The sequence below is a fragment of the Tupaia chinensis genome, unplaced genomic scaffold (assembly GCF_000334495.1).
Source record: "Tupaia chinensis unplaced genomic scaffold, TupChi_1.0 Scaffold000047_1, whole genome shotgun sequence".
In the NCBI taxonomy this organism is placed as follows: Eukaryota; Metazoa; Chordata; class Mammalia; order Scandentia; family Tupaiidae; genus Tupaia; species Tupaia belangeri.
Window position 1 is genome coordinate 2,281,281 of NW_006159505.1, and position 13,731 is coordinate 2,295,011.

At 38.7% G+C, this 13,731-nt stretch overlaps 1 protein-coding gene across 2 annotated transcripts in view; it reads right to left on the reverse strand.

Annotated features, from left to right (window-relative positions):
* Positions 1-13,731, reverse strand: part of FCHSD2 (FCH and double SH3 domains 2) — a 252,607-nt gene that overhangs the window by 104,154 nt on the left and 134,722 nt on the right. For both annotated transcript variants that reach the window (XM_006140959.3, XM_006140960.3), the window contains exons 8-9: positions 9,919-9,973; positions 7,354-7,482 (exon numbers count right to left, since the gene is read on the reverse strand). In XM_006140959.3, coding sequence (XP_006141021.1) covers positions 7,354-7,482; positions 9,919-9,973 — 184 coding nt within the window. The remainder of the gene's footprint in view (positions 1-7,353; positions 7,483-9,918; positions 9,974-13,731) is intronic.

Sequence of the window (13,731 nt, forward strand, 5' to 3'; positions counted from 1 at the left end):
GGACGTGAATTCCTACAGGGCATCGGTCCTTGATGAGGTTCTACTCTAGCCATTGCCTGTTCTGCAAGTGTTACAGCAGCTTGGGTCCTGCGAGGTGGGGTTATCCTGGGTGAGATCTGTCCCTGGAGTTACACACTTCTGTGGGTCTCAGGAACTTCCCTTCACTGCGCCTGGGGCTGTGCCAAGCACTGGAGCAGCCAGGAGTCTTTCGTTCACAGTGGTACTGAAGGCTGTTATGGATGTTTCACTCACCCTTTTCCAGCAAAGGAAGTTCCTGCGGATTCCAGCCTGCTGACCTTGGCCAGCTGGGAGCTTTGCTTCTCTTTCTATTTCTGTGCTGTTCCTCTTTACTTTTTGCATTTCAGAAAATTTCAGATCCTTTCCTTGGTAGGTGCAAGTATTCTTCCTCTGCTATTCCAAACAAAACTTGTCTCAAAAATAAATCATGCAGCTGGCCCTGTGACCTCGTGGTTAAGGGAGCTGGGTCACATGTGGCTGACCACGCAGTCTGAATCCCAGCCCCAGTGGCTTGAAAATCACGCCAGTTGTGTGTGCCCTAAATCCCGAAAGGAAGGAGGAATGGAGGAAAAGGGCCTCCACACCCTACTGGGGTGCTTTCTCACACGAGCACATGTCTTCTAGCATTAACATCAACAGCAGAATTTTTAAAAGAGAAAAGTACACTGATACTATTCAAAAAGTTGAAACAACTAAAATGTCCATCGATGATGAATGAATAAATAAAATGTGGTATCTTTCTAAACAATGGACTATTATTCAGCCATAACAAGGGATGAAGCACTGACATAAGGTATAAGATGATCAAACCCTGAGAACACTACCTGAAGTGAAAGAAGGCCGACATACATGACTACGCAGTATATGATTCCACTTATATGAAATGTCTAGAAGGGGAAAATATTTAAGAGACAGAAAGCATCTAAGAGGTTGCCAGGAGCTGGGGAGCATGAAGAACAGGAAGAGACTGCTTATGGGGTATAGAGTTTCTTTTTGGGGCAATAGAAATGTTAAAGAACAAGAAAGTGGTAGTGGCTAAACAGCCTTATGAATATGCCAAGAACCACTAGTTTGTACATTTACGATGTTGAGTTTTATAGTATGTGAATTCTATATGATTTTTTTCTTTAAAGAGGTAGGCAAAGAACAGAGTACATGTAGCCTTTTAGGTTAACTTTAGGTTTCCCAACTTTATCTTATGTGCAATAAAGAGCTACTGAAGGTCTGAAGGAGGGTACAACATCGTGCTCCAAATCTACTCTGTGAAGAAATGAAGACTTAAGTGGCCCAGTACTCTGTTTTAACACCAAGAAACATGTCTTCTGATGTGAAACCTACTGATAATTCTGTTTCCTAGAGAGGCCTTCAAGTGGGTCCGAAGCTTGGTTCAAAAGGGCTGATCCCTTCTAGAGGGCCAGCTGTCAGATGTGCCATTTTACATGTAGTTGCATCTTTTCTTTTTTTAAAAGAAGAATTATTTTGTTTAACTTTATTTACTTAAATTTGATCAGAGAGAACCAGAGTGAAAGACAGAGGTGAGAAAGTAAGAAAGCAAGTCGCTAGGTCCAGAACTTGAACTACAGTCAGCCATGTGGGAGTTCAACACCCGACCCACCATGTCACCTGCCGGCTCTGTGTAGTTGCATCTTGATAGTGTCACTGAAAGACAGTCCAGGAGACCAGCAGGTGGCATGGTGGTTAAGGCGCTGGACATTCCCATGTGGCTGACCATGGTTCAAGTCCTGGACCTGGTGGCTTGCTTTCTCACTTTCTCTCTCTCTCTCTGTCTCTCTCTGGTCAAAATAAAATAAGTAAATGAATAAATAAAATTAAAAATAAATAATTCTTAAAAAAAAAAAAACAGTCCAGGGCTCAGCAGATGGTGTATTGGTTATGTCACTGGACTCTTACCTGGCTGACTGGGGTTTGAGACCCAGACTAATGGCTTGAAATTCATATCACTCATACCTGGTAGCTTGAAACTCAAACTTACAATTTCCAAAACAGGGAGCTATTTTTTTTAAAAAAGAATTATTTTATTTAACTTTACATATTTATTTATTTATGTACTTATTTGTTTATTTTAATTTGACTAGAGAGAGACACAGAAAGAGAGAGAAAATCAGAAAGCAAGTCAGCAGGTTCAGGACTCGAACTGTGGTCCACCATGTTGGAGGACAGCATCCTTAACCACCATGCCACCTGCTGGCCCCAACAGGGAGCTATTTTGATTTCTAAAATGATAGTGCTGATATGAGATTACAGACAGTCTTGCAAACTTGCTACTATTCTTGGCAGGATTCAAGGTCATGAACTACTCTATGAGCATAAGGTCTGGTATAGAAGCCAGGATGCTTCTGACCAATCATCCTCACTCCAGACACTTAGCAGTGTTTCTATGGACCCACATTTCATACTCTGACCAACACTTCTCCATGGTGCTTTAATAGTTTTATAATAGTAATGTTAAAAAAAATTTCTATAAACCGGTCAACAAAGCACCAGCTATTCTTCTCTTTAAAAATTGTAGGTAATAATACTAAGGCCTCGTATGAAACCCATGGTTTTTATTATATTACACACATACCCATATATACACAATCTTTTATATAGATTTTCTTTGGAATCAACTTAAAATAGTACATCAGCAATATTGCTTGGGTACTGTTCCAGGTCTGGAACTTGAACCTCAGTTGGCCATGTGAGAGTCCATGCCACCTGTTGGCTCTACTGCCAACTGATTATTGACGAAGGATATGAGATAATGTGGTGAAGAGGAGTAAGTCTTCAGCAACAGTGCCGGAAGAATTGGATATCTGCCTGCAGAAAAATGAAACTGGACTCCTATTTCTCACCTTTAACAAAATCGACTGAAAACAGATCAAAGATTTAGATGTAAAATCTCAAACCATGAAACTACTGGTGGAAAACATATGGGAAATTCACGACGACACTGAAGTAGGTAAAACTTTCTTAAGTAAGACCCCAAAAGCACAGGCAATTATCCCAAAAAATAGACAAGTGGGACCTCATCAAACTAAAAACTTTCTACACAACAAAAGAAATATCAATTAAAATTAAGAGACAACCCTTAGAATGGAAGAAAATATTTTAAAACTACACTTCATATAAGGGATTGAAAATCAGAATATAGGGGCCAGCAGGTGAGTGGTGAATAAAGGTGCTGAATTCCCACATGGCTGGCCATGGTTTGAGTCCTGGACCTGGCAGCTTGCTTTCTTGTTTTTCCTTTCTCTCGCTCTGCCTGGCCAAATTAAATAACAACAACAACAACAACAAATGGGATTAAATAAATAATGCTTTAAAAAAAGAAGAGAAAATAAAAGAATATCAGAATATATAAGGAACTCAAGCAGTTCATCTGCAAAAAAAATGAATAACCAAATTTAAAAATGGGCAAAGGCACTGGAAAGACAATTCTCTAAGGAAAAGATACGAATGGCCAAAAATATATGAAAAAATGTTTATAATCTCTTATCACAAAGGACATGCAAATCAAAACTGTAATGAGGTATCTCTTTACACCAGTCAGAATGGCTATGATTAAAAAAAGAAAGAAAAAAAATGCTGGTGAGCTTATGCTGAAAAGGGAACCCTCCTCCACTACTGGTGGATATCTGAGAAATACTGAAGGCCCATTTGAGACTGGTTATGAATCTGCTCTGTTGAAATTTTTATTCAATAGTTTCTTGGCTACTCAGATGCAGATAGAGAGAAAGAGGTTCTCTGAATTCATCCAGAGTTGGGATTTTATTTCATTTTGCTATTCTATATGCTAGTCACTAGTCTTTGCAGAAGGGCAAAGACTAGTGACTAGCATATAGAATAGAGTATTGCTTATACAATGATCTATGAACTCTAACCAGGATAAAAAGGAAAACATGAAAGGATAATATGTCTAAAGCGATTAGGATAATGCCAGAGCACCATTAAAAAAAAACAAAAACAAGATAGCTGTTATTATTACTAACCACTGTCCTCTAGAAGTAAGTGACTCATTATTCTAATTTGTAATCATTTCTATTTCTTACACCAGACTGTGCTCTTTGATGAGGAAGTATGTCTTAGTCACTTTTGCCTCTTCCCAAAGTCTAGTCCAAGAGATAGCGTGGTGTAAGTGACTATTAATTGTGTACTACTAAATCAATGAACCAAATCCTCTGCTTCCAAGCCATCTATACAATTTTTAAAAAGATTCTAACTATGGCATTATCAACTTAACATCAATTCAGAAAAATACACATTTTCAAAAAAAGTACCTAAGGGTCACTGTCAATTCAATGATAGTAATTTAATAAGCAGTTAATGGCATGGCTGATGGGAACTTTCTAATGTCCTAGACTACTGAAGAAGAAAATGAGTTAATACACATTATATGAAAACCGAGAATATGTTTTCTTGTTTTCAAGGGATAAGAGAAACTCTTGATCTTTCCTTTTTTTTTTTTTTTTAACTTTTGCCAGAGGGTGAATGAGCTAGAGAGAGTGAGAGAGCATCTATACTCAGACAACTCTAAAGGGGCATGGCAGCCCTGTAGTGTCCTCCTCTCCATTTCTCTTTTTGAGATTTTGGGCATAAATGGACATGTGTCCAGTATATTTTTCAAGCTGCTGGATTCAGGATTTGAACTGTGCAGTTGGTCATGTGAAATCTAGCCACTTTAACTACCAGACCACCAGCAAGCCCACTTCTGCTTCTATTTTTAATCAATTTAGTATCTTGCAGTTTTTAATAAATGAATAATCTGAAGCAAAGTCTACCCTAATCAAATATATTCATGAGGGCTTCTAAGTAAATTCAAGGACATATGATAATCACAAAGGTGGTGGCCAGGCTCACAGACTTCCTCATTGTTTTGGCAGAGAGAAAATCCCTAAAATAATAATGTATCTTCCCTAGTTTATTAAAGGTTTTTTTTTTTTTTGGCTGTAGGTTTAACTGAAAAGATAGGATTTCATTTTTGCTGCTTCTTAAGCTAATAGAATATTTATTTTAATGTATTCACAGGGAAAAGTATATGTATAGTTGTATAGTTACCAGCTTTAATCTAATGGTAGACAGATACAAGATATTGGAAATCACAAGTGTAAGCTGTGCTGAAAATCATCTTTAGTAAATGCACTGTTTCAAAGTGAGCATACGCTTTTTTCTTTTTTAAAGAGAGACTTTTCCTGCAGGGCGTGTGTGCTTGCCAGAAAGATAGAGAGACAGAAAGCGAGAAATCACCCCCCCCCCAGGGGAGATGGCCATGCTACAGTCCCTTCTCATCCATTCTCCTCTCAGAATCTTGGGCACGCACGCACATATGTCCAGCTTCAGTTTAAGCTACCTGGTCTGGGACTTGAACTGTGGTTGACTACGTGGGAGTCCAGCTATGTAACCATTATGCCATCTGCTGGTCCCAAGTGGATATACACATATTGCCTAGAGAAACCACATTACAATGGGAAGCCAAGTTTTCAATTGGTCTTTTTAAGTGTGAAACACTATGTAATACCTAGTAAGATAGAGAAACATCTAAACCTCTAGATCTAACACTTTATGGGACAATCTATATAGAATTCTCACTTGGGGAACCAATATCAAAACAAGTCCTTTTCTCTCTCTCCCTCTCTCTCTCTCTATCCTAACCTCTATTTTCACCAGCAGAAGTCACAACAGGATGGATGCTCAAAGGGGATTTCAGGCAGTGAACAAAAAGAAAACGTTTCCAACAGATACTTCTTAGTCCAATATGCCTCCTTCCAATACTCCTGGCTTTCTCCCCAAGGTCCTAGGAAAGTCTCGACTTTCAAGTAAAGAACTTACAGTTTCTGGACAGAATTAGTCTCTTTTCCAAAGCCACTATAGAAAAAAGATCACCCCCTTGAGCTGCATCCCCTTCTCAACTGCTGATATGGAAAGCAAGCAATTCAGCTACAGTGATGTGTGTGCTTGAACATGACAAATCAACATAGAACAATATTTCTGAGAGGAATGGGTTGAAAATATAAGAGGAAGACAAAAATTAAAAATATGTTTGGGTTCTTGATAAAATAGGAGAGAATAAGATACAACCCAAAGTAGTATTTGTCTGGGAACTTGCAGCAAGTTTATTGTTACTATTATTATTATTATACTGTATTTATTCATTGTCTTTTTTTTTTTTTTTTTAATTGAAGTTGACCAGAGAGAAACAAAAAAAAGAGGAGGAAAGTGAGAAAGCAAGCTTCCAGGTCTGTAACTCGAGCCATGGTCAGCTAGGTAGGAGTCCAGCTGCCTTAACCACCACACCACCTGCTGGTCCCCACAGCAAGTTTTAAATGTTTTCTTCTCCTTCATCACTTTTGGAAAGTTAAAGCTAAAGACACATAAGATATCGAATTTGGGTACACAAACTGCAATCTAATCCATCTGCATTTCAGAGTAATAACCAAGGTAGAGATATCTTCATAAAAGTATTAGATATTTTCTCTCTTCTTTTTTGGCCCAAGGAAACTCATGATCAAATAATGCACAATTTAACCTACTAAGGATAAAATTATAAAATTAAAAAAAATATTTTCTAAAAATAATAAACAGCTAAGTAAGTATCATCAGGCACAATCAATGGCCAAAATTCTAGTTAATAAAGAATTCATGTTACTTCTAAGATATACTATTAAAATATACTTTTTAATAAAACATCTTTAACTAAAATACAAGACTGTCAGGAAAGTCATGATGTATTTTTCTATGCAAAAATATGTTATGACTTTCCTGATGACCCAGTACTTTTCAGAAACTAAAAACAGAATCTTACAAAACTAAAGCTATACTAAAATATCAGACTTTCTTTAGTAATTCAGCAAGTACTCAAATAGTCTGCCTACCTTCAGGGACTTATTGCTATTAATGACTTGAATTTAGGAAATACTAGGTTGTCAGGAAATCCATGACGTAATTTTCTATGTTTTTCTATGCAAAAAAATGTGTCATGACTTTCCCGAGGACCCAATAGTTCAGAAGCAATTTCCTAGCTTAAGTGTTACTTCACATCTCATATACCAATCTTCCATCTAAAGCACTTACATCAATAACCACTACAGAGCCACAAATAACAGCTGAAGCTAGAGAATAATACTGTCTTTTACTGCACTTGGCTTTAAACATTATCTTACACTAAAAATTAATTCTGAATGACATAAACAAAGGTCATCCAAACAATATCAAGTATATCCCAATGAAAGCTAAAGTAGCCTATCCACAAAATAGGTCCGATCCCACATAACCCATACCCAACTCCTGGTTGGGTATTTAATGTAGAAAAACGTTCAAATATTAAAACTGTATTACCTTCATAATGTTAACTAAATCTGTTTGATAGTAGCGATCCTGATGTGCATTTGCTGCTGCTAGTGTAAGAAGATAATCATTCCTTGCGTGAGTAGCTTTGGAATTACATTCTGACCGCCGGGCTTTTAACTGAAACACACACACAGAAAAATCATTGCAAACTAATGTTGTACTGGAAAACACACGAAGATATTATTTTCGGTTGGCAAGTAGTGGCCCGCCACCAAAAGTAAGGCAGCCATGTGGAGAAAACATCTGTACGTACACAAAAATTATTCATCACTATTGAGGAGTGAAACAGTGACTGGAACTATTAACATGGTTCAGAGCATTTTCAAACATTTATTCATACTTAACACACTGATCCTTCCCAAAGCTTTCTATATATTTTGGTCCTTTTATTCAGATAAAAAATAAGAAAGTAAGCACTTTATGTTGAAAGATATAGGTAAATCTAGAGGAGCTGAAAATAGTGTTTTGGAAATCAGCACTCATATGGGCCAGAACTGCATGGCAGTTGGGAGCCAGGCAGCCAAAGCCAGGTCATGCAGCTTATTTATCAGTTATGCCACAGCTTGACAAGCCCACAGAAGTCACTTGCATCTGGCCTAGAATTTCTAAGTGGAAGAATGGTTCAGGTGTCTAATCTGAATGAAATAGATTTTGCAGAGTTTTCTAAAGCTGCTGGACTAAATCTTTTGGATCAATAGTTCAGGGAAACAACTATCTAAGCAGGTATGAAACTTATCTTTTATTTTTTTAGTTTAAACAATCTGTTTTTAAATAGTAAGCATCAAAAACAGACTCCTGATCCTTAAAATCCAGCTATCTGATAATAATCACGAGTGATTAACTTTATCTGAACTCAACTGTCGATTTTTCTTTCCCATGATGATTTAGAAGGATTATCTTCAAAGTAGTATAAACAGTATCTGGCTGTTTTCTAACCAACTGAATTTTATTTGTTACATAATAAGCCATCTAACATCTTCCAGCTAAAAACCACTAAATTTGAATAAAGATATTACAAAATGAATTAGAGTATAATTAAAATTTGCTTTGGGGGAGGGAACGTCACAATTCTACTCAATTAAAAAAATTTTTTATAGATAACAGTTTAGTTTAATTTTAACACCCATCATGCCATGAATTCTTAGGGAACAGGTTCCAGAAGCTCCGGCTCCTTTCCTTTGGTTCTCACAAAGAGTGTTTCTCTGGATGGAGCAGGCTGGGGCCTCATTCGAATGCAGGAACCTTTCTCTTTGGCGTTATTTTTTTTATTTTTATTTTTTTGAGAGATTTTCACTGTAGGGCGCGTGCGCTCACCAGCCAGACAGAGAGAGACATAGAGACAGAAAGCGAGAAATCACCCCCCAGGGGGGATGGTCACGCCACAATCCCTTCTCCTCCATTCTCCTCTCGGGATCTTGGGCACGCACACACATGCGCCCGGTGTGAGTTTTAAGCCACCGGGTCCGGGACATGAACCGCGGTCGACTACGTGGGAATCCAGCGACATAGCCATTACGCTAACTGCTGGTTCCCCCTTCACATATTTTAAGAAGCTATCTCTGCTCTTAGAATGTTTAATATGCATTTTAAGAATGCTCAATACCCACATTAATTCTCTCCGCAGGAATCTTGCCCTTAACTTGTTAACAACAATGCCAACAGCATATTGGATAACACTGTAGACTCTTCAAGTTTTGCCACAGTAACATGTGTGGGGCATTCCTTTTTGGACAGTACCCATTCCCTTGATGTCTACAACATCATCTTTCTTGTAAATTCCCATGTATGTTGCCAAAGGAACCACTCCATGTTGTCTAAAAGACCTAGAGAACACATATCGTGCGCCGTTCCTCTTTTCCCTTTGTGTTTGTCATTTTGGTGAAATACTGGAAGATGGTGACTCTGGCCAAAAGTGAAACTTATTCTTAAGCCTGTCTTAAGAAGCAGTCTGTGGTCTCTCTTGGCCTTAGTGCCATTTTCTCAGAAACCTCCGTGCCATGAGAACCAAGACTGAAGCATAAAAGAAGAAAGATGAGGCAGAGGTCCAAGTAAACAGCTTGTGCACCTATGGAGGCCAGAGCACCAGAAACAGAATGTCGTAGGCTCGGGGTGCTGGTACAAGTTGAACTGCAAGATACTGTCAAGTCTGTCTCTGGATCTAGAATTTCCATGGCCAGAGGATCACGAAGACCTCTGTGAGAGACCCATGTTGCTCCTACCAAAACAGCCCTGTGGTCCTTTTCCCCGGACCTGTGACATTCTGGGACTTGTGCTGTTACTTGTGGCCGAGTGTAATATGTGTACAATAAATCATCTCTTCTGTCAGAGCTGAAGAATCAGGCGAAGGGGAAAAAAATGAAGCAAGCAAGGAGTGTCTAAAGTGTTGATACCTGGGTAGAAAATCCTTATGAACTTGGAGGGAAAATTCCTCCCTGAGTTAGTGACTTTAAAATGCTGCTCGAACTTAGAAACAAGTCCACCATCTTCAGAAGTTCCAGTTCTTTATTTTATAAGCTATTTCTCAATTGTGAAATACACTTTTAAAAAACTCACCTTTACGCTCGCCTTCTGTAAACTGATTCTTGATTGAAAAAGACTAAGTTTAGATCTATAACAAAAATAAAAGAGTATGTTTAATAAAAGTATCACATTATATCATAATAAATCACTAAATATAATTACTAAAATTTTAAGAATGACTATTTCAAGATGTTGTTCTGTAACAATTTTTAAAATGGAAAACAAAAATCAATGATTGTTTTTTATTTTAATAGTAAGGATTTTCTATTATGGTAAAATAGGGAATAATAGGATTAATATAATAAAAATATCCTGAATGACAAAAATATAATTTGACAAAGGAAACATATTAGTTATCTCCTAATAGACAAGAGTTATCAAACTATAAGTTATTCCCAGTATCAAACAACTTCACACTTTAGTTCTTGAAAGGATTAGAAAAAGTCAGAACCAGGACCAGTGAATGGCATAGTGGTGGTCACTGGACTCCCACATAGTCGACCACAGTTTGAATCTCTGACCTGGCACCTTAAAACTCACGTCAGGCATGTGTGCATCCATGCTCAAAATCCTGAGAGGAGAATGGAGAAGAAGGGACTGTGGCATGGCCGTGCCCCCAGGGGGGTGATTTCTTACTTTCTGTCTCTTTGTCTCTGTCTCTCTCTGGCAAATGCACACACCCTACAGCAAAAATCTCTCTCTCAAAAAAAAAAAAAAAAAGAAAGGAAGGAAGAAAGAAAGAAAAGAAAAACTCAGGATCAACCAACCTATGGAGGCAAAAGTTAGCAGGCTTTCAGGGCCATATGTGGTAGACTATAATACCCCAAAAGAGTCTTCACACCAGAATCCACCCCTAGCCTCAGTCAGCCAGGGTCATGGGCACACAAGAATATACTGGGTGTGCAGGAATATAACCTACAGGCTCTAAAAAGTGCTTAACTTGGATTATTTCTGCCACTTAAAGTTCTTTTTGTTTGGGTACCTATGTACTTCTCTACTTTCAAGGGTATTCTCAACTAACAGAAAATTCTTGGACTTTCTTCCTTGTGTAATTTTGTTCTATATAATATCCCACTTTGGTGCTTTTATCTCCCTTGATTCCTTTCAGTTTGGGAAGGAAACTATAATCTAACAATCAGTTTTAAGAATAGTTGGTTCTAAGGAACTAAAGAAAACCATCTGAAGAAAAGTCAACAGATAAATGCTAAGGAAAAAGCCTCCTCTTCCAACTGATGATTTTTCTGAAGCTGCAATGTTTGTCTTGACTGCAGTGTCATGGTGATTGCCATGGAAGAATTCAGTGCTGTAAGCTATGCCATGATATAAAGCTACAGGCCACATGGGATTGGAAGACAGAGTGGCCAGTCTCTGCAGCGCCATTGCGAAGAGGTCAGCAAAAGCTGTCTCTTAACTTTCTAACAACAGAGAAAACATTCAGGAATGAACACATAGACATCCCAACTACTTCACTATTAACAACAAAAAAGGTCTAGTATTCCTGTTATTTTCTGCCTTTTCATATCCATTTTTTTTTCATTAATCAGGTTCCTACTGATTTAAATTTTATTTTATTTCTCCCATGAGAGAGAGCCAGAGACAGAGATGGAGGGAAGGGGCACCTTCACAGCATTATCCACCTGCAGCCAGCATGCCTGGCATGTACAGGGAGACCTTGGGATACAATCCAAGGACCTTCCTTTGTGGCTTCAGAAGCAGCAAGTTTTGCATTACCTGTGCCACCTCAGCTGGCCCAGATTTCTACTCATTTTGTTATAGAAAAGCAAAGGACATAAGTTTTAAGATTTAAAAGAGTCTTCAGAGTAAGACTATGTTGAATACTCCCAGTTCTCCTTTTTCTATAGTCACTATCTGTATAGGCTGAGCTGTACCTGGATCTTCCAATAAAAGTTTTTGTTTTAGGTTTTTGCCATAGGGGATGTGTGCTTGCCAGAGAGAGACAGAAAATGAGGGAAAGTGAGAAATCACCCCCTGTGGGAGATGGCCATGCTGCAATCCCTTCTCCTCCAGAATTCTCTTCTCGGGATTTTGGGCACACAAGCACACAGATCTGGTGTGACTTTGAACCAGCTGGGTCTGGGACTCGACCCATAATCAGCTATGTGGGAGTCCAATGTCTTAACCACCATGCGACCTGCTACCCCGCTCCCCTCCCCCCATATAAAATTTTAAGTTTCTGGATCCTACCTCATTTGCTAATACTCATGTGCTTCTTGTGCAGTATTAAGTAGGTATTAGTGAAAGACTAAGAATAAGACTTAGAATAAGACTCCTGCCAGCCCTATTCTCTGGTGGTTAAGGGAGCCAGATTCCACTTAGCCAACTCTACACGATTCAAATCTTGGCCCTGGCAACTTGAAAACCATTCCATGAATGTATGTGTACATGTCCCAACCCCTTACAGGATGGAGAAGTGTAGAAAGGACTGCTGTAGCAAAACGGGGATGGTAGGTGGTGTGGTGATTAAGGACGCTGGACTCTCACATGGCCCATCATGGTTTGAATCTTGGACCTGGCAACTTGCTTTCTCACTCCCCCAACCCCTGGTTCTGTCCCTTTCTGGTCAAATTTAAAAATAAATAAATAAAGTTAAATATAAATTAATAATAATAATAAAGAAGGATTGCAGCATGACCATGCCCCATTGTGGGGTGCTCTCTCCTTCTCCCTTTCTCCAGCAGGTGCATGTACCTTCTATTAAAAATAATAATAATAAGTTAGTACATATCCTAAGAGATTATGATCTATAAAAATTAAGGCAGGATTTTTACAAATCATGTACTATACAAATAATGAATTATACTACACATTACACTTTACTATTTATCCTTCAAATGTTAAATGTTCCTTAAGGTTCCAAACAACTTCTCATCCCTGTAACTACCACCTCTTAGGCAGCTAACCTCCCAAAGTGAGGTTTTCAGGCCCAAATCCTCACACAAGAGCCAGATACTTATGTATATACCAAACATATTCATTCCAGTGTCTCTCAGGTCTTTTCAGAATCTACATATCTAAAATGAAATTCCTCATTTCCCTCAAACTATATCCCTCTTCTTCCCATGTTCCCTCCTAAGATGTGCATCTCACCATCTATCAGATCACTTATCAAAACTATATGTGGTCCAGCGTTTTCTCAGGTTGCTCCAGCAAACAGAAAGTCATCAACATATTGAAGCAGAGTACACCCAGTTTCCTGACTTGGAAAAGTCTCTAAATCGGCAACAAATGTGTCTCCAAACAGAATGTGCATAGGTCGTTCCTTCAGAAGAGGATTCCTCATGGCTCCGGCAAACTAGTCATTTCAGGGGACAGGAGAAATGAAGATTTTCTACAGATGATTCAGCCTTCAGCAAACAAAGCTAGCGTGGCAGGAGAGCTGAGGCCTTCCTTCAGACGAGGATTCCTCATGGCTCCTGCAAAGCAGTCATTTCAGGGGGTAGGAGAAATGAAGATTTTCTACAGATAATTCAGCCTCCAGCAAGCAAAGCTAGCATGATTGAACTTCAAGAATTCAAAAGAAACACACCATCCATTAGATGACAAGAAATCACCACAGGACCACAGGAAGTATGGGAAAGCAAGAAAATACCTCTCCTCCAAGGGAAAAGAATAACTCCTCTTCACCCACAAGCAGTTCAATGCAAATCATGGAAATGTCTGATAAGGAATTTAGAGCATTCATAATGGCGAAGCTAACAGAGATGGAAGAGAAGAGAGACAATGAACTGCTAAAGAGAAAGGAGAAAGAAGTTGACGAGTTCCAGGAGGTGAGGAAATTCTTGCAAGATCTAAAAGAGGAATTACACGCTTTACAAAAGAGTCAAA